Source organism: Dreissena polymorpha, chromosome 2, assembly GCF_020536995.1.
Source record: "Dreissena polymorpha isolate Duluth1 chromosome 2, UMN_Dpol_1.0, whole genome shotgun sequence".
NCBI classification, from domain to species: Eukaryota; Metazoa; Mollusca; class Bivalvia; order Myida; family Dreissenidae; genus Dreissena; species Dreissena polymorpha.
Genome location: NC_068356.1, coordinates 42,013,543 through 42,036,111, shown reverse-complemented (window position 1 = coordinate 42,036,111; position 22,569 = coordinate 42,013,543). Strand labels below are relative to the sequence as shown.

Below are 22,569 nucleotides of genomic sequence, written 5' to 3'. Positions count from 1 at the left end.
CGTCTGCTGGGTGCTAGAGCCACAATTATGACCATGTTTGGTAACGGAAATTAATTATTACTGCATTACACATTCGATTAATAAGAAGACATTTCAACACAGTCGTTTGCGGCTTGTTTTCACTTTTATTTTACTTTGCAGTAGGCCTACAAGTCATGTATTTTTGTTCCGAGTCAAATTAACGTTAAGCGTCTGAGTGATAATGACTTCAAGCGTCCAATATTTTTAACAACAACAACAACGACAGTACACATTGTTGTTAATTGCACGCACATTTTTACCTAAATAGAGTGTAACAATGTCGAAACGAAAAGATGAAAGGACCGAAAATAAGAAAAGAAAAGCCATGGCATTTTTAGCCCTTGTAAAGTCAACTGAAGATAACGATACGGTAAGATTTTTGACATTACTGAAGTTGAGTTTCAATTCGAACATGTTTATTCGGATTAAATATGCTGGTGTCCAGTCGTTACACCCCCTGGACGTTACATCCCTGGTTTACATTTTGGGAGGTGTAATGTCCATGCTTAGAGGGTGTAAAGACTAGGGGTGTAACGTCCAGGGGGTGTAACGACTGGAAATCAATATGCTCAGTGTTTTTCACCAATTTAGTTTCTAGTAGTTTTTATTTATTTGATGGTTATCCATGACTTACAAAGACCATTCTCACGATTTCCGGTGTTTGTTTAAAAGAAGGTCATGTTTATTCCAGGTTGATGCTATGATTTTTAAATTACCTAACTCATAATTGTATGTTTGTTTATGATTTATTAGAAGCATTATCGAAGGTTTCATATGCCGCTTATTTTTTAGATAAAAATGTACAAAATATTTTAAGAACAACAAGAGCAAGAGTTTCGTTTTTCCATTAAGATGCTTCTTACAGAAAAAGCGCAAAGTAAAAAAACTTAAGCAACCAATCAGAAGGGTAAAAAATATCATAATAAACATTGTACATGATACAGATTACTACCTGGAGCTCATTTTAGTATTTTGTCAAAACAATGCGTTTTAAATGCAGTTTTGTTGCTATGTCCAAGAATACACATTTAACAAACTACAGATAATCAACACATGTGTGTTTTTTTTTTCACTTCCAAAATGTGTATGTATTCATTAAGAGGGCCAATACTGATAAACTTCAAAAGGTTCAACTTATAGAGCTTGATCATATGGGAGATGAACTAAATGTTAAGATCTAACAGAAAAATTAATTGTTTTGAAGCTTTCTGATATTCAATGGGGAATTTTAATGTTCCATTTGGGAAAACTATATACTTTTTTCCATTGGGAATGGGGCTGAATACCGTCCCCGATTTTGAATGAAAAAAACCACTGATGCTGTTTATATTTTATTGTGTATCATTGATTTGTTTGCTCGTGTTGTATGTATGATGGCAATTTAGATCGATCTGCAAGTATATTTGATGTAAATGAACTTTTTTTATGCCCCCAAAGGAGGGCATATAGTGATCTGACTGTGCGTCGGTCCGTGACGTCCATCTTTCTGTCACACTTTGCGTTAAGGTTTCTGCGTTTAGGTTTCGAAAAAAATGCTCATAACTTCTATGTCCCTTCAGATAGCTACTTGATAGTTGGCATGCATGTGTATCTCATGGAGCTGCAAATTTTGAGTGGTGAATGGTCAAGGTCATCCTTCAAGGTCAAAGGTAAAAATAACAAATCCAATGGAAGTAATAAGCTTCAAAGGGAGATAATTATGATTATCTGTACCTGCCAAATGATAAAAAACAATTAATAAATCAAAGCCGCGCCATAGGGGGCATTGTGTTTTTTGACAAACACATCTCTTGTTTTGTTCACAATAATTTAAACATCTCCTGAATATTTAATTGCTTCGTTTAACTTATTTACTTTTTTATTGACTCATTTGTGTATTCCTACCATTTGATTTTTAGTAATACCAACTCACTGACACTGATGGAATAAAAGCAATTTAACTAAAACTTATCAATATTTATTTTTTTGTTATTGTTTTCAGAGTCCTGCTAAAAAGTCTAAAGTTGAAAGCCACACAGGAACTACTGGCAGCTGTAATAATGGACCAATTCCACAGAAGGAAAAGTCAATGTCAGATGAAATGTATGACGAATTCAAGAAAAAAAGAAAAGAGAACAAAGAATTAATAATGGTATGATTCTTTTGTTTTATGCTTCATGATTCAAATTTCTTGTTTGGAGAATGTAAACACAGCATAAATGTTGAGCTTCTTCTTTGAGCATGTTTTTCATTCAAACAAAAAAACATCACTTTTCGTCAACCTCTTCATCTTTGCAGTGATTCTGGGCTAATTTAGGGCAGAATTTTAGCCCCATTCCACTGCTCAAAATGTATATCTTTATCCAGCTATTATTGCCTTTAAATTCCCCTCTAAATATAATCTTTGTTTTGAAAAAAAAACTAAAACTAAATTTGGACAAAAGTTGACTTGGTTAGAAGCATTATTGAAAATAATCCCTGAAATTCCCATCGAACTAAATCTTTGCATAATCTTATTTTGCAATTGAAGCAAAGAAATGTTTATTTTTTAATAACAAAGTAGAATATGAACATATAATTGTGCTATTCTAAAAAAGAATGTTTCCCCTTTTGCCATAAAATTCTTCATCTGAAAGACTGAATGAACATGCCACATTTTCCTCGAGATGGAAAAACACTGCATTGTAAAAGAAGTTGATAGGATAATTAATCACCTTCATTTAAAATCCTAGTTGCCTTGTTCTGATGCACATTGTTTTGTGAATATAGAATGATGCTTTTCTTAAAAATATGTAATGCTTCAGAAAAATATATCCATAAATAGTTATTTAAATAAATCTGGAGGCTTTGTTTTGTAGATTAAGAACAAAAATGCAAGTATCTTAGCGTTATGGTCAAACTATTTACAGCAACGACCTAAGGTGTTCTTGACACTGGATGAACTGACGAGAGACAATCCACACCATGTTGATGATAACGGTGTGAAGATCAGACCACCCCTGTTTATGTCAGACGTTCAACATCTACTCATGTTTGCAGTGTTGCAGGAATATTCCAGTTTTAAGCCAAGGTAAATTAACTCACCAAGCACTAGACTTTGACATGTTTAGATGGCCTTTTTCTTTTTTGTAAGCTTTCCCAGGGTTCAACATTAACTTTTGAAGCCACTTGTTCGGTCAGACAAATAGACCAAAATTTCACTTGTTCTGACCAAAAAGCAACTTGTCCTGACCATTATATCTTATTCTGCTCAGTACTTTGCAAAATAATGAAATAATACAAAATGCTCGAATCATAAAGACTTTAAATGTTCAAAATACGTCCTGTTAACATAATTGCAGGCAATTTCAATACAAAAAGAACTGACTAGACTAACAGGAAAACTCGAGATAATTGATTTTTTAACAATACAAAGCCATAATACCTGACAAAAACTTGTGTTTTGCCACCATAAAGCAGAAACAGTTCAAAGTGATTTATATGTACAGTACTGAACTGATATTTTAAACAACATGAACACAGCTTACTCCCTGACCAAATGTTCCCTGATAATGTCCACTCGCCTTGGGCCATTTACAAAATAGGATTGACAAATAAATCAATATCAATTAACATTTAGAATAAAAAATTGTAACTGAAATTCAAATCTGTCATAATTGAAACAAATGTTTTTGTCAAATGACTACACAGATTATTGTACAAATCAACACTCCTTATCATATGCCATAATCAACTTCTATACATATAGATGACGTCACTATGTTAATTGTCTGTAAGATCAGTGTGTACCGGTGTTGTAAAATGCAATTTTTTTACAAGGGAGAATATTCTTGTTATCTTGGCCAATAAAAATGTTTAGGGTTGCTTTCCTTGTGAACAGTACAGTGTAGTATCACATGGAACTATCAGAATATCTCGGGCTTTGTCGTTTAAACGTAAACAAAATATAATAAAAAAAGTTTTGTGGTAAATCCACAGAAATAACAGATTTAAAGGCATTTTTTCTAAGTTATTAAATTATGACAACCACTTGTCCCGTCGGAATAGCTAATTCTTGATTTACTTGTCCGTACTAACAATTTGGTTGTCCCGGACAGTAGGACTACCGTTAATGTCGGGCCCTAAGCTTACCTGAGCAGGAAGTGCTCAAGGATGAAGCATTGTGGTAAGTCTTTTTGGGGGGCACCTGGGTTTACTTTGTTAAGAACATTTTCTTTGATAACTGGTGGATTGAAGACAAACATGGCAGGAAGATATGTTGTTCCTGTACTTAATTCCTTTACAAAGGAGTGTCTGGTTTCCATGGCAACAAATAGCACTAAAATACTTGCTGTCAGAAACACAATGATAGATTTCAAAAAAGTTCATAAATGTTCTTTTAGTCACATTTATAAGGCAGATTTTTTTATCCATTTGTACATGGTCACATCTTTATTTGCATGAAATATTACTAAATGTATATAATCACATTTTATTTAAAAGGTGTCAATACATTTTAGATGGTGTAGATTGCTAAGAGTTGGTAAGATCACGAAGGTTGTGGCGGTGGTGTTAGACTCCCTGAGCGCACAAGAGTATGAAAGGTTCCCTGGATCATTACCCACATTACATCAGGCTTTTGACATAGTAAGTGAACTCAAATGATATGGCTGGCCAACATCAACCTGAGATACATTATCTCCAGTGGCACTAATACTGTGCTTGAATTGTTGTATATATTAATACCCTGTTCTGCAAAATTTTCATTAACAAATACCATAGAAGTATTTCAATGGGGTCTTTGCCTTTGTATTTTACTAAATTCTTGGCCAAAAATTAAAATTCAAAATTCAATTATTGTTGTTATATGGTCAGTGCTAGGTTGTGGGGCTTTGATGTATTCATTCATTATCAATTTGCTACTATGAGTATTTACCATAATTACGCTAAGTTTCGGACACTAATTTTTTGGACATGACGTTTTGGTCCATAATTTATTACTCTACATTTTCAGACAGTATATTTTACAGTGCTATTTTACCAGATTTCTGCCATGTTTTTGCTTATCTGTTGACCCTCTAATCATGGGTTTTTACTACCTGATGAAGGTCATAAATCTTGGCAGATGACTGCCTGAGGGCAATGGACCATTGCATTTGGGTTATTGGGTAATTTACCATGTATTATTGGGTATTGGGTAAATTACCATGTATACTTATAATAAACAAATGTTTCTACCAACAGCATTTGAAGTGATGTTGTATTATCAAAGCTGTATGTGTTATGTTTTTACTTTTTATTATACCAGTTTAGGTAAGAGAGTGCAAAGTTGTAAAATTGTATTTATTCAAAGCAGAGAAAGAAGAGTACAACACAATTAATTTGTTGCGCATTAATTATTTTTTTATTTCAATATAATAATTGGCAAACAAACAAAATCATACCAGTCTCTAAATTTTCGGACACATGTATTTTTTAAATATTTTTCATATCTAAATTTTCGGGCACGACAAAAATTAAATATTTTTAAGTCCGAAAGCTTTATATTAATTGCAGTATTAGAATAAGATCCAATGCTCCTGTGTCAATATGTTTGTTTGCAATTTTTCACATACACTAAGAAAAATTTTCTTGGTATTTTCCTTTGGGAACTGATAAAATAGATGTTAAAGGTATTTTTTCATGTTTGTTTGCAGACGATTTATTAGTGCATAAATACTGCTGTGTAACTCCTTAGTTGCAAAACATGCATGTTTAATGCTGCACTCATGGCTTTGATATGATATTAACTTATTACAGCAAGCAGACATTATTGCGCCAGTGCAGTATGCCAGCTCTGTGCGAGAAGACATCATGAATGTTCCCATTAGACTGACAAGTCAGGCCGATGTCGTGCAGCTAGGTAAGTATGAGTCTTGTTATGGGACAACTGGGCCTAATGCATGTGCATGAAAAGTTGTATCAGAATATCATGTGCATGAAGTGTTGTATCAGAATATCATGTGCAGGCTAATCAGGGACAACACTTGTATGGAATTTTTGGTTTCACTAATATCTCTTCTAAACAAATATCCAGTCGAGACGGAAAATGTTGTCCTGGATTGGCCTGTGCAGACTGCACAGGCTAATTTGGGACAGCACATTACAAACATGCATGGAGCCCATTTCTCACAGAGCAAGGCTCATTTAAAAAATATTTTTTGTTATTATATAATTGTTTGGCATACAAACAATAATGCTTTTTTTAAGGCAAAAGTCTAGAGGTGTCAACAACTTATAAGATGTAGGCTTTTGAGTGTTTGACAAAGTATGGCATGAAGACAAATGATGTCACATGTATAATCATTTGCATTTGTGTTTAAAAATTCTTCATTGAATGTAAATAAACTTAGATTTACAGTGTTTTAAGTCTAGCTACTATCACACCGTAGCTTTGTCGAGTACCATATAATGGAAGATCTATTTATAATACTCCAAATACAAATACACAAGGAGGCTATACTGGAATCTCTGTCTGTCTGTCTGTATTTACATATACCAAACTTTGTCCAACACTCAATTCTTCCACACTTTTTATTATTAAAAATTACAACATGCATGCTTTGTTCCTTATGATATGAAGTTGTGCATGTGTGATTTTTATTATGCTCCCCCAAAATTTATTTTGGGTGGAGCATATAGTCGCCGCTTCGTCTGTCCATCCGTGTTTCCATCCATGCACAATTTTTGTAGGGGCTATTACTCAGCAACTAATGACTGGAATTCAATGAAACTTTATGGGAAGCTTCACTACCAAGAGGAGATGTGCATATTATCAGCGGGTTCTGGTCGGATGATTTTTCACAGAGTTATGGCCCTTTGAAATTTTCTATAAAAAAATTCTTGTCCCCCCAACTACTGTGCCCTCAAGACGTTTCCTTTTATTGTGACAAAAAAAAACTTTGAGGAGCATCTCCAAGCGTTTCTTGTTCTTTCTGTGTTAAAAAATTCAAAAGCTATATGCCTTTTTGTGACTAAGAAGTTCGGTAAAATAAAAGTTTTCATTAAAAAGGACTGTGAGCAAAAATTTGCATCTTGCAAAATACAATGTCCATATTGAGTATTTAATATGGCTTAGTGGCCTGCATCTACTTAGTTTCATTTAATTATGAACCAGGGTTCAAAACTGGTCATATGTACACTGATATAGCAAAAGAGCTGGAAAAAAAATTGATTTGAAACCGAAATGCCCCAAATTGTTTACATTTGGTGCATAACATAGATGAATAGCAAAAGTTTTAGTTCAAACAGGCTCTTTGATATTGATGTTTATAATATACTTTCACTTAAGGCAGCTCTAATTATCCCCGGCCATCGGCGGAGGGATATTGTTTTGGCGTTGTCTGTCTGTGCGTCCTTCTTTATCTTGGAAGTGCTTTGACAGATTGCATTGAAACTTGGTATGAGTGTATATATGGATACTAGGATGATGCACGCCAAATGACATTGTACACCATCTGTTAATAACAGAGTTATGGCCCTTTGTATCTTAAAAAAATGCTTTTTAGAGTGTCAAATATAACACTTTTGTGTTCAGAAGCATATTGGCGGGGGATATCAATTCAATGAATTTGCTTGTTTATTCTCTATTAACAGTCAAACAGAAGCAAAAGGATGGGATTAAAATTTCTCCACAATTCTTCAAAAATACTGTTGCAAAAACACAGTTGTGGCAATCATATAAGAATCTCAAAGCACTCATGTCCAACCCTCTGCAATCTCTGGAGTTGGACAGTAGTGCTAAACCTGACAGCGAGATAGTGGCTGAGGCTCAAAATGGCCTACAAAACATTGGAGAAGACAGTCCTGTGTCAACATTCGAGCAAGACAAGTTCGACAGACGATGGCTGATGCTGAATAGTGCTCAGATGGCTGTAGAACACATACCCATGCCTGGTGGGGAAAGTAATCGTAAGTTCTTCTTTCTGTTGTGTAGCTCTTTGTGTTGTAGAGAATTGCATATGGAAACATGAAGTTTCTCTGGGCTGAGTTTTAAACTGGGTCATGTAAAAAACTAGGTAACTACCAGGGTAGGTCAAAATAATGAAGAAGCTTTTGAACACTCTAAAGTCACATTATTTGTCCAATCATCGTGAAACTTGCTCAGAACATTTTCTCTTCTAATATCTTGGCTGAGAACATTTGCTTAAAAGTTGTTCTGTAAATTTGGAGAAGAGTGTGGGAGGGTGGGGTGGCACTTTTTCTTGAAGTGAAACATTATCAACTCAAATTTGAAATGTTCCCTTTGGGTCTCATTTGTCTCAGGTGAGCGACTTAAGGCTGTTGGCTCTGTTGTATTTATTATCAATCATTGAAATTGATTTGCTGTGAGTAAATTTTCAAATATTACTTTGAAAATAATTAAATAAAAGTTCTTGATATCATGGCATATTTTGGCATTAATGATAGATAAACACTAGGTTTCGGTGTTACAAGATATACATTACAGATAGTTATAATATTCAATCTTTCAGGATCTTTCTATGGATTCAAATACACAAAAAAGTCATACTCCAAGATTACCAGAAAAAGTCCCCTGTTCGCAATTGATTGTGAAATGGTAAGGAATATGAAGAGTCAAGCATAGCAATTTTTATTTGTTTTCCCCTGATTTTTTTTTTCAAGGCAGGCATTTCTTCCTCTGTGCTGCAAATCAATAATTGTGTGTTGTATTTGTGAAATTTTGAGCGGAGTTCTGGAAAAAAAATGTGCTTAATGCATGTGTGTAAAATATCTTCCTAGATTAGCCTGTCCAGTCAGCACAGGTTAATCAGGGATGATACTTTCCTCCTTATCTGGATATTTTGTTTTAAGAGACTTCTTTTAGCCCAAAAAATCCATGCAAGCACAAACTGAACAGGCTATCTGGGATGACATACATCTGTTTATCCCAGTTTTCAAAGAAGGCGGCTCATTTATATATTGGTATGTCTTAAAATGTTAAATTAATTTCCTCTCTTACTATGGATCTCACTTAAAAGTTATGTAAAAAAAAAATGGAAAAGTTGACATTTGAAAAGAAAGTTTGCTCATATTCTCGTAGTATCAGTTCTCAGAATGCAAGAGCTCATCATTGTCTGTATGTGATGACTTTCCCTATGTGTACTGTATGTGCAGATCTTTACAAGGCCTCATCATTGTCTGTATGTGATGACTTTCCCTATGTGTACTGTATGTGCAGATCTTTACAAGGCCTCATCATTGTCTGTATGTGATGACTTTCCCTATGTGAACTGTATGTGCAGATCTTTACAAGGCCTCATCATTGTCTGTATGTGATGACTTTCCCTATGTGAACTGTATGTGCAGATCTTTACAAGGCCTCATCATTGTCTGTATGTGATGACTTTCCCTATGTGTACTGTATGTGCAGATCTTTACAAGGCCTCATCATTGTCTGTATGTGATGACTTTCCCTATGTGAACTGTATGTGCAGATCTTTACAAGGCCTCATCATTGTCTGTATGTGATGACTTTCCCTATGTGAACTGTATGTGCAGATCTTTACAAGGCCTCATCATTGTCTGTATGTGATGACTTTCCCCATGTGAACTGTATGTGAATGCAAGAGCTCATCATTGTCTGTATGTGATGACTTTCCCTATGTGTACTGTATGTGCAGATCTTTACAAGGCCTCATCATTGTCTGTATGTGATGACTTTCCCCATGTGTACTGTATGTGCAGATCTTTACAAGGCCTCATCATTGTCTGTATGTGATGACTTTCCCTATGTGTACTGTATGTGCAGATCTTTACAAGGCCTCATCATTGTCTGTATGTGATGACTTTCCCCATGTGTACTGTATGTGCAGATCTTTACAAGGCCTCATCATTGTCTGTATGTGATGACTTTCCCTATTTGTACTGTATGTGCAGATCTTTACAAGGCCTCATCATTGTCTGTATGTGATGACTTTCCCTATGTGAACTGTATGTGAATGCAAGAGCTCATCATTGTCTGTATGTGATGACTTTCCCTATGTGTACTGTATGTGCAGATCTTTACAAGGCCTCATCATTGTCTGTATGTGATGACTTTCCCTATGTGTACTGTATGTGCAGATCTTTACAAGGCCTCATCATTGTCTGTAGGTGATGACTTTCCCTATGTGTACTGTATGTGCAGATCTTTACAAGGCCTCATCATTGTCTGTATGTGATGACTTTCCCTATGTGTACTGTATGTGCAGATCTTTACAAGGCCTCATCATTGTCTGTATGTGATGACTTTCCCCATGTGAACTGTATGTGCAGATCTTTACAAGGCCTCATCATTGTCTGTATGTGATGACTTTCCCTATGTGAACTGTATGTGCAGATCTTTACAAGGCCTCATCATTGTCTGTATGTGATGACTTTCCCTATGTGAACTGTATGTGCAGATCTTTACAAGAGCTCATCATTGTCTGTATGTGATGACTTTCCCTATGTGTACTGTATGTGCAGATCTTTACAAGGCCTCATCATTGTCTGTATGTGATGACTTTCCCTATGTGAACTGTAAGTGAATGCAAGAGCTCATCATTGTCTGTATGTGATGACTTTCCCTATGTGTACTGTTTGTGCAGATCTTTACAAGGCCTCATCATTGTCTGTATGTGATGACTTTCCCTATGTGTACTGTATGTGCAGATCTTTACAAGGCCTCATCATTGTCTGTATGTGATGACTTTCCCTATGTGAACTGTATGTGCAGATCTTTACAAGGCCTCATCATTGTCTGTATGTGATGACTTTCCCTATGTGAACTGTATGTGCAGATCTTTACAAGGCCTCATCATTGTCTGTATGTGATGACTTTCCCTATGTGAACTGTATGTGCAGATCTTTACAAGGCCTCATCATTGTCTGTATGTGATGACTTTCCCTATGTGAACTGTATGTGCAGATCTTTACAAGAGCTCATCATTGTCTGTATGTGATGACTTTCCTCATCATTGTCTGTATGTGATGACTTTCCCTATGTGAACTGTATGTGCAGATCTTTACAAGGCCTCATCATTGTCTGTATTTGATGACTTTCCCTATGTGAACTGTATGTGCAGATCTTTACAAGAGCTCATCATTGTCTGTATGTGATGACTTTCCCTATGTGTACTGTATGTGCAGATCTTTACAAGAGCTCATCATTGTCTGTATGTGATGACTTTCCCCATGTGAACTGTATGTGCAGATCTTTACAAGGCCTCATCATTGCCTGTATGTGATGACTTTCCCTATGTGTACTGTATGTGCAAGTCTTTACAAGGGCTCGTCATTGTCTGTATGTGATGACTTTCCCTATGTGAACTGTATGTGCAAGTCTTTACAAGGCCTCATCATTGTCTGTATGTGATGACTTTCCCTATGTGAACTGTATGTGAATGCAAGAGCTCATCATTGTCTGTATTTGATGACTTTCCCTATGTGTACTGTTTGTGCAGATCTTTATTTCTATGACCATTAAAAACAGATCTTAAATTTATTTGAACTCCCTAATTATACAAATTGTTGATGTAATTGTTTTGCTGTATACATAAAAAAAATTGATGGAAAATGTGTTACTTAGTGATTTAGTGCTTTATTCATAATTGCAGATTCAGACTAAAGCTTCTAAAATGGATTTGGCGCGAGTGTCGATTGTGGATGAAAACCTGCAGGTGGTTTACGACAGTTTTGTGAAACCTCGAGCCCCAGTGATTGACTATGTCACACAGTATGTCAGTTTGCTTCTTTAACAGAATTGTCTGCATGGTAATTGTCCCCTACCGGTGAAACCAAAGGGGACTTATGGTTTGCGCTCTGTCTGTCTGTCACAATTTTCTAGATCCTGCGATAACTTTAAAAGTTCTTCATATTTTTCATGAAACTTGAAACATGGACAGATAGTAATATTGACATTATGTACGTCTTTTCATTTTGTTCCTACGTGAAGAAATCTGGTTGCTATGGCAACAAATTGACTAGAAATATTGCTGAAAATGGTGGATCCTGCAATAACTTTTAAAGTTCTTCATATTTTTTAATGAAACTTGGAACATGAATATATGGCAATATGGAGATTATGCACGTCCTTTAATTTTGTTTGTACGTGAAGAAATCTGGTTGCTATGGCAACATATTGACTAGAAATATTGCTGAAAATGGTGGATCCTGCGATAACTTTAAAAGTTCTTCATATTTTTTACTGAAACTTGGAACATGGATAAATGGCAATGTGTAGATTATGCACGTCATTTCATGTTGTTCCTATGTCAAAAAATCTGGTTGCCATGGCAACAAAAAAAATAAAATACGACAATGGTGGAGTTTCACCTTAACAGGACAATATTGCTTGGCAATCTCTTGTTTAATTTTAGCCTTGTTGTGAGATAATTGTGCTTAATGCACAGCCTTAAGTGTTTTACAACATTAAACTGCGCAGGCAACACAAGCTAATTAGGGACAAAACTTGTCACTTAGATGGAACTTTTAGTTTTACAGAAGCCTCTACTTAGCAAAGGTTTGGGTGGAAAGTCTGGTCCCTGGTTTGTGTGTGCAGACTGCACAGGTTTATAAGGGATGACACTTTATGCACAGGCATTAAGCCCTATTTTCCCAAAGCGAGGCTCATACTTATTTTAAGTGCGCTAAAGCTAAATGGAAGCTCTCTGATGTAAATGTATGCTGGAAGTTCGGTCGATTTAAATCTCTCCCTTGTTTAATAAATTATAAAATTGCAATTTATATCAATACACAAGGTAACTTTTTTTTTTTTAAGGGATAGTCTGATTGCAGATTGAATGGGTACTTACCAAATAGGGCATACTTGAAGATTTAGCTTAAGTGAAATGGAAGAGGAGGCCCATGTCCATTTGTATAACCCATCCTTTAAAAGCATATTGAATATTCATACTTTTATTCTCCTTTTTTCATGTTATCTGTAAAATACAGAGACTCACCCATCATTTTCTATATGTTACTGTTGATTTTCTACAGTAAAATACAGTATTAGGTTATATTGGAATATTGAAAAGACGTTTCTGCATAGCGAAAATCCAGGTAGGCAAAGGTGTTGTCCCTGATAAGTCTGTGCGGACTGCACAAGCTAATCTGGGACGACACTTTGCGCTCATGCATTTACCCCCATTTTCCCACAGTGCAGCTCATATCATAACTGAAAACTATGTATTTGCAGATTCAGTGGTATAACAGAGGAGATTCTGGCCCCAGTGACCACAAGAGTTGAAGACGTGCAGAAGGTCATGATGACATGCTTGCCCCCAGACGCCATTCTCTGTGGACAGTCAATATCTAGTGACCTCAACAGCATGAAGGTGACAATACATACTGTGATAAATAATGGTAGTGGATCCATCATTTATAAGCTTGGGTCTTGTTAAGGAATCTTCCTGTATATTTCCTTGCAAGCACCAGGACATTCAACCTTCTGATATATATTACCCCACATCTATATGGAGATGCATTGAAAACAGAGCAAATTATACTATTTGTAACTGAATTTTGTAGAGCCTTGTTAAAAATACTTCAATTTAACAAATATGTATGCAAATAAAATATTTATAGTGAATGTTAAATATAAATTTAAGACATTTAAAGTGTGGAGACATTTTTCAGTTATAATATTTGTGTTAAAATTTATATTATTTTATTAAATCAAATTATTTAACATCAATTGAATTATTCTCAATTCACTATGTTCAATAGAAATTTAAATTTTAAAATAGTTTTGATGTCCATATTTACTAGGCATTGCGCTATAAAATGAAAGAAACCAACTAATAAATTTATGATATGAAAACAAACCTTCTGTAAATAACAAGAGCTGTGAAAAACTACTTAAATTTGGCACATTAGAATTAAGACATCAATAAATTACACATCAAACTGGAGATGTTACCAGATTAATGGATTTGAAAGAGCAAAAAAAGGATTAAATCCTATTTGTAATTAAATTAGGAAGTGAAAACGGAATAAAGATAAATGGTGTATGAATAATGGTTATTTACTGAAAGTATTATTTTAGATTTAATAATTATTTGTCTTGTTATTTCTGATTATATCACACTATCCACACTATGTCTGTCCCAACTTTGTGTCTGTTTTACAGTTGTTCCATCCGTACATCATTGACACCAGTGTGATCTACAACCTCACAGGGACAAGACAAAAAACAGGCCTGAAAAAATTGACGTCCATCTTTCTAGGGTAAGCAATCTGAACTCCTGTAATTGATGTCACTGATGTAGCTACTGGAATATCTAAAGGAATGGGATATTGCATATACAATCAAGCCTGTCTCTGGGAATACAGCTTTTTGATACATGTGCGTAAAGTGTCATCCCAGACTAGTCTGTGCTGTCTGCACAAGCTAATCTAATTTTTGTAGTTGGAAAGTGTCATCCCTGATAAGCCTGTGAGTACTGCACAGGCTACTTTTCCTCCGGGACTACACTTTACACACTTACGTTAAGGCCAGTTTTACCAGAACATGGCCTCATTTATCTCAGTCATAATGGATAAGCATGGACAAAAAGCACTTAACTATTTTCAAAAGCCTGCACATTCAAATTGGAAATGATAAAATAGTTCTCTTTTCAGTTTGTTATTATTGTAACTCTGTAACATTGATAAAAATGCAGAAATAGTATGTTTAAGAATAAAACCTTTAAAAAGCCCCAGTCTGTTAATTACTAGTATACAATTTTGTTGAAAAATTACTTGTTAGAAATTGTTGCTATGATACATAAAATTTATAATATAATAATTATTAAATAACCATTCATCATATACATGCTAGTTTTCTGAACATAAGACTACTGGTTATACATTTGGAGTTAATTGTCATGTTACAAAGTGTGTATGTCATACTCAGATCTTACCAGGCGTCTGCAGTGTATGTTCCATTCAGATTAGGTGTTTCAATGTTGTACATAATCTTAAATAGAATTCTTGCTTTCAAATAGTTTTCCATGTAAGTAAAGTCATTCAAGTTAATATATTTACCAAAATAAATTGTGAGCCAGATATAATCCGCGTTCTTGGAAAACTGTGCTTAACCCTTTGCATGCTGGGAAATTTATCGTCTGCATAAATGTCGTCTGGTGAATTTCTAAAATTAGCATTTTTTCGATTTTTTTTCAAAAAATACTATCAGAATAGCAAACAGTTTGGATCCAGATGAGACGCCACATTCTGTGGCGTCTCATCTGGATCCAAACTGTTTGCAAAGGCCTTCAAAATTCGGTTCCCGCACTGAAAGGGTTAATGCATGTGCGTTAAGTGTTGTCCCAGATTTGCCATTGCAGTCTACATAGGCAAATCAGTGACGATGCTTTCCACTTCTATTGAATTTTTCATTTTACGGAAGTCACTTCTAAACAAATATCCAGTCTAGGTGGAATTATCATCCCTGGTAAGCCTGTACTACTGCACAGGCTAGTCTGTGATGACACTTTACTCACATGAAATAAACCCAGGTTTCCCAAAGCAAGGTTAAAATATTTCAGCCGTGACATCCAGTCCAATTCTGGGGGCCATTGTTCTGTGGAAGATGCCATGGCAACTATGGAGTTGGTCCTCCTAAAATTAAGAAATGGTAAACAAACCACATGCTTTTATGAATCAACATAGAATAAGTCCCATAATATCTTATCATAATATTGTCGATGATGTGTTATATGTACGATTTCAATATGTTATGTAATACTATTTTGCTTATTATAGTTACTTTCCAGACATCATACTTTGAGTCACTCTTTTTCCTGGTGCCTTTATCTGCATGGAATTTTTCATAATTGTTGAGCAAACTTGTACATTTTCAAAGCAGTTAAAGAAAAATTGAAACAATGTCATAACCATGAAGTGTGATGTGAAAGACTCTTTTTCAATTCCCAAGGATCCACATATGTCTGAGTTATGTGCCCTTGAATTTATTCATGGTAATGACAGTTGGTTAGTAGCATTAAATGTTCCAAGTTTGTAGAGCAGATAACTTCCAGATTTCACAAGGGAATACATTGAAAGTTAGAATATGTTATCACTATGAAGTGTAAGTTGCATGTTATAAGTTTTTGATGAATTTGATGAAATGATATACAAAGAAGTGATTGTAATGACTTCAACTCACTTTGAGGCCTTTAAATGTACCAGTATATTGAGGAAACTAAAAAAAACATCGCTTAAAGTGTAACTTTACTGGTATGTTATATTCCAAATAAATTGTTTAACACAGTGAAAATAATTTATATCAGTGCGTAATTTTCATTAATTATTTTCAGAAATGAACTTTGGAGACATCAAGATAAAGAATGTAAAGACTACAGACTATCCAGAGACTGGACTTGAACACAGTGGCAGAGATGAAGATGAGGGCTTGGATGATTCTCAGCTGGATAATTCCTGTATGACCGTCACAAGGTCACTGGAGTTGAATGGAGTGAGTGACAAAATGAAAAGGAAGAGGCTTTTCTTCCAGCAGGAGGGCTGCAAGTTTATAGAGAATTTCCTCCATCGTATGGAAAAGCATAGTAAAAAAGGTAGGTAAATTAAGTTGTTCAATAATTTTTATGTCGCCTCTTGAGAATTGTGCTTTTTGCAATTGCTTTGGGGAAAACAGCTTCAATTTACAGTTTGGAGAAATTGTGTCATAGCATACTGAAACAACGAATGAAAAAACCTTGTTAGATCAATTGTATGGGAAATAATTTTTTATTAGGTATGACAACTAATTATGGGAAGAACTTTTGAAAGACAAGTCTGCAGTTGACATGGTTACAAATCCCATGACTAATCATGAAGTGTACGATTTCAGGTAAGATCATAGATGAGCCTGCGAGTGTAGCCGACTACCCAGTCACTGTGCCAGTGGTGAGTTGCAGCAGTGACAAGGAGAGCTCCAAACAGACCTTGGCTCAGCTGGCAGAGAACACATTCTGTTTCACCCACCTCTATGGTTATAGAAACTTCCTCCGCACCTGCGGCCATGGAACTGATCAAGACAAACCGGAAACAGCCGAAGAACTGAAGGTTTCTTTTCATATTGAGTTTATTAATTCCCGATCAGGAATTTTGAAGTACTAGTAAATAATACTAAATAACAAAGATCCCCTTTGTCTGTTTTTCTTGAGGTCTGTCTGTTACACTTTCATGTCCATTTATATCTCCTTTTACCTTTTGCAGTTTTTCATGAAACTTGCCTGAAATGTTTTATAGGTTATTAAGACAGTTTGCCTAAGGTATGAAAAGGTCATGTTTGCTGAAGGTCAAGGTCACTTCAAAACGTTTTTCGCTCAATATCTCCTATATGTTTAACTGATTTACATTAAACTTTCCATTATGGTTAGGTCATTGAGTCAATGTGCTGCAGGCATAAGTCAGTCAACTTGGCTAAAAGTCAAGAATTACTAAAAAGTCAACAGTTTGAGCATCATTTTTTGTAAATGACCAATATTTCCTATACCCTTAACATGCTTTTCATGAAACTTGGCTTGGTCTTTGATTTACAGAAGGCATCAGTCAGTCATGACAGCATTTTTGTGTCAGTGCCATATGTTTATACCCTTTAGAATGTTCATGAGAAGTTGATGTATTTAATAATAAGATGTCGAGAAGTCATAAGTCGATCTTGCTGACCAGGTCAAGGTCACCACTGGAACGTCAACTTCTTGTTTAAATCTTTTGTTTTAAACAAGATGATTTGAGAATTATTATTATAATTAAGAATAGCTTTGCTGTCAGCTTTATAATTATAATTTACTCACATACCTAACAATTAATTTAAATAATCATAAAATGTCTCTAATAAATGTGATGTGGGAATTTAAAATCCGTTCAAAGTTATAAGTTTCTAAAAAATGTACTTATAGTTTGAAGTTGAATACACCAGTAGTATAATTGTTATTCCCCCCTTCCAAGAAGAGGGGGTATATTGTTTTGCTCATGTCAGTCGGTCGGTATGTCGGTCGGTCCGTCCACCAGATGGTTTCCGGATGATAACTCAAGAACGCTTAGGCCTAGGATCATGAAACTTCATAGGTACATTGATTATGACCAGATTTTGAGGTCACTAGGTCAAAGGTCAAGGTGACCCGAAATAATAAAATGGTTTCCGGATGATAACTCAAGAATGCTTACACCTAGGATCATGAAACTTCATAGGAACATTGACCATGACTGGCAGATGACCCCTATCGATTTTCATGTCACTAGGTCAAAGGTCAAGGTCACAATGACTCGAAATAGTAAAATGGTTCCCGGATGATAACTCAAGAATGCTTATACCTAATATCATGAAACTTCATAGGTACATTTATCATGACTGGCAGATGACCCCTATTGATTTTCAGGTCACTAGGTCAAAGGTCACAGTGACTCGAAACAGTAAATTGGTTTCCGGATGATAACTCAAGAATGCTTACACCTAGGATCATGAAACTTCATAGGAACATTGACCATGACTGGCAGATGACCCCTATTGATTTTCAGGTCACTAGGTCAAAGTCACAGTGACTTGAAACAGTAAAATAGTTTCCGGATTACAACTCAAGAATGCTTACGCCTAGGATCATGAAACTTCATAGGAACATTGATCATGACTGGCAGATGACCCGTATCAATTTTCAGGTCACTAGGTCAAGGTGACTCGAAACAGTAAAATGATTTGATAACTCAGGAATAATTAGGTCTAGGATCATGAAACTTCATAGGTACATTGATCATGACTGACAGATGACCCCTATTAATTTTCAGGTCACTAGGTCAAGGTTACAGTGACAAAAAACGTATTCACACAATGGATTCCACTACAACTGACAGCCCATATGGGGGCATGCATGTTTTACAAACAGCCCTTGTTATAATGTTTATTTAATTTGTGTAACATTGTGAACAGTATGATTTACCTTGCATTCATAGAATATTATTTTATAATCAGGTACCATTTGAAGGCTGCGTTATTTAAGTATTAAAAAACTAGAGGCACAAATGTATGATCTTAAAATATCATCATTCAATGTAAATATTCAAAAATGAGTCTTTGATTTGCATGTCTAAAACAAAACTCCATGCAGCAATATGCAGAACTATGGAAAGATAGATGGTATGGATAAGATTGTTGTATGTTTCCCTCTTTAGAAGTGCCTCTGGAAGTTGGATCGCAGGTTTTGGAAGATTCTAATGGGGCTGCCAGAGAGGTCACTGTTTGTTGTTATACTGCCTGGGAGAGAAGAAAATGGCGTTGTGTATTCTGCAAAAACATTTGCCAAAATCACCTGATGCATGGATTGTGTCTTTTTTCATATGTGTGCATCGGAACAATATTTTGTTATGGGATTTCATTGTTTTGAATAAAAATGTGTAAGTCACAATATTTCATTAATTTGTACCAGAGCTGCCAAAGAAATCATCATGGTGAGTTCAGCTATTGTGGCAGGCAGATGTCCGACATCTTCCACTTTTTGTATGTCGTCAAAAGACACCAACCCCTGAACAGCCTGGCAAATTTTCTCAAAACTTTACAGAAATTATGATTTGGTGACCCTCTTTCAAAAAGTTCAAATGGTTCTGGTCCGCTGTACGTAACAAAAACAATGAAAAAGATGCAGATCCTGAAAATCCTGATAAATTAAGTATCTGTCAGAAATAATGACTTTTCATTAACTTTGCAATGATATGGCATATTACAATTTAAAAGAGTGATTTTTTACAAACTACTTTTAGTCAAGCGTACTTGCAATCTACTGATCTATCTAAGTTTGCAGGCACTTAGTTTTAGACCCCCACTCTTTAAGCTAAAATTATTATGCCCCCCTTCGAAGAAGAGGGGGTATATTGCTTTGCTCATGTCGGTCCGTCCACCAGGTGGTTGTCAGACGATAACTCAAGAACGCTTGGGCCTAGGATCATGAAACTTCATAGGTACATTAATAATGACTCACAGATGACCCCTATTGATTTTGAGGTCACTAGGTCAATGGTCAAGGTCACGGTGACCCGAAATAGTAAAATGGTTTTTGAATGATAACTCAAGAACGCATACGCCTAGGATCATGAAACTTCATGGGTAGATTGATCATGACTTGCAGATGACCCCTATTGATTTTGAGGTCACTAGGTCAAGGTGACCCGAAATAATAAAATGGTTTCCGGATGATAACTCAAGAATGCATACGCCTAAGATCATGAAACTTCATGGGTAGATTGATCATAACTAGCAGATGACCCCTATTGATTTTGGATCACTAGGTCAAAGGTCAAGGTCACAGTGACCCGAAATAGTAAAATGATTTTCGGATGATAACTCAAGAACGCTTTTGCCTAGGATCATGACACTTCAAAGGTACATTGATCGTGACTCGCAGATGACCCCTATTGATTTTCAGGTCACTAGGTCAAAGGTCAAGGTCACAGTGACAAAAATCGTATTCACACAATGGCTGCCACTACAATGGACAGCCCATATGGGGGGCATGCATGTTTTACAAACAGCCCTTGTTTTTTTAAATTGTGCCTCCAATTAATATTGAATTCATTATATTGTGACACGCCTATTAACTCTGAATGTTCTTACATTTGCATTTTATCAGAAATCAACCTATTTGTGAGCATTTGTTGACACATCAGTGTTTTACAACCTGGCAGATTAATACCCTAAGTCAATCTTCCGTTGCAATTTCGTAATGTGGGTAAAAAGACAATTCATTTCCTCTCAGCTTAGTATTGAGAATGTCACTCAAATATCAACTAGAAGATTATGCACATATTATTCCTCAAACTCAGAGTTGATTAAGATTCAATTCAAAAATTCTGTAAACACCAAATGCAGCATTATGATCAAACTAAAAACTTGAGAGCAAACTCCAAGTTGATTCAGAATATTGACTCAAATATGTTCATGATACTAGCCTCAAGGTACAAACTTGGAATATATTTCTGTACAACAAAACTTGTGCAACAATTAGGAGTATCAAAATGCTTAATGTGTATTGTCAGTGTATCTTATTTTAGGACATAGCATTTTGTGAATATTTTTGGGGTATCTAAATTTTTCGGACAAGAAAAAAAGTTAACATTCAGAAAACATCACAGTAATTACATTATCTGTGCAATTCAATACGATGGTTTTTCATTGGTTGTTATGATTAAATGCATATACTGGTTTCAACACTGTAACAAAGGTATCAATAACAAACAAAATATTGTGATACTATAGGCATAAAAGGGAAAATTCCCTGCCCCCTGGCGGCCATGTTTTTCAACCAACTGTAACAATTTTTCGAACTCTTCCAAAATATCATTGGGACAAATGTTCTGACCAAGTTTCATTATAATCAGACAATAAATGTGGCTTCTAGAATGTTAACAAGGTTTTACTGTAGCCATAGCGAAAGTGCCCCACCACCTGGTGGCCTATTTTTTTAACCAAACGGAACCATTTTCATACTCGTCCAAGATATAATTGCAAAAAATCTGTTTCATAAAGATTGGACTAGAAATGTGGCCTCTAGAGTGTGATCAGTTTTACTATGGCCATATTTAATAGGAAAAATGCCCCGCCCCCCCTAGTGACCATGTTTTTCAAGCAACCCAAACCACAACAAGGGCTGTTAGTAAAACACGCATGCCCCCCATATGGGCTCTACGTTGTAGTGACAGCCATTGTGTGAATATGTTTTTTGTCACTGTGACCTTTACCTTTGACCTGAAAATCAATAGGGGTCATCTGCGAGTCATTATCAATCTACCTATCAAGTTTCATGATCCTAGGCATAAGCGTTCTCGAGTTATCATCCGGAAACCATTTTACTATTTCGGGTCACCTTGACCTTTGACCTGAAAATCAATAGGGGTCATCTGCCAGTAATTATCAATCTACCTATGAAGTTTCATGATTCTAGGCATAAGCGTTCTTGAGTTATCATCCGGAAACCATTTTACTATTTCGGGTCACCGTGACCTTGGACCTGAAAATCAATAGGGGTCATCTGCCAGTCATTATCAATCTACCTATGAAGTTTCATGATTCTAGGCATAAGCGTTCTTGAGTTATCATCCGGAAACCATTTTACTATTTCGGGTCACCATGACCTTGACCTTTGACCTGAAAATCAATAAGGGTCAGCTGCAAGTCCTGATCAATCTATTTATCAAGTTTCATGATCCTAGGCCTAAGCATTCTTGAGTTATCATCCAGAAACCATTTCGGGTCACCGTGACCTTTGACCTAGTGACCTCAAAATCAATAGGGGTCATCTGCGAGTCATAATCAATGTTCCTATGAAGTTTCATGATCCTAGGCCCAAGCGTTCTTGAGTTATCATCCGGAAACCACCTGCTGGACCGACCGACCGACATGAGCAAAGCAATATTCCCCCTCTTCTTCGAAGGGGGGCATAAAAATGGGGCCTCTAACAAGACAAATGTTTACGCCACACAACACGTGAATAAAGGTCATCACAAAAAATCACCATGAACAGTGTGCTCAGGTGAACTGCTAACCAGATTAGCTTTTGTCATGTAAAAAAAGCTCTGTTCAGATTGACCAGTGGCCAGTTGAAAATCCTTTTTGAG

The 22,569-nt window shown here is 35.8% G+C and overlaps 2 protein-coding genes across 3 annotated transcripts in view; one reads left to right on the top strand and one right to left on the bottom strand.

Annotated features, from left to right (window-relative positions):
• Positions 1–22,569, bottom strand: part of LOC127866779 (mitochondrial dicarboxylate carrier-like) — a 157,059-nt gene that overhangs the window by 21,555 nt on the left and 112,935 nt on the right. The gene's annotated exons all lie outside the window — the stretch shown is intronic.
• LOC127866774 (RNA exonuclease 5-like) lies at positions 7–19,367 on the top strand. Its single transcript, XM_052407574.1, has 14 exons — positions 7–391; positions 2,003–2,152; positions 2,910–3,070; positions 4,500–4,626; positions 5,779–5,881; positions 7,615–7,929; positions 8,493–8,578; positions 11,598–11,716; positions 13,178–13,316; positions 14,111–14,208; positions 15,510–15,598; positions 16,281–16,538; positions 16,814–17,028; positions 19,135–19,367. The coding sequence occupies exons 1-14, from the start codon at positions 299–301 to the stop codon at positions 19,273–19,275; spliced, it is 2,094 nt and encodes a 697-aa protein (XP_052263534.1). The 5' UTR covers positions 7–298; the 3' UTR covers positions 19,276–19,367.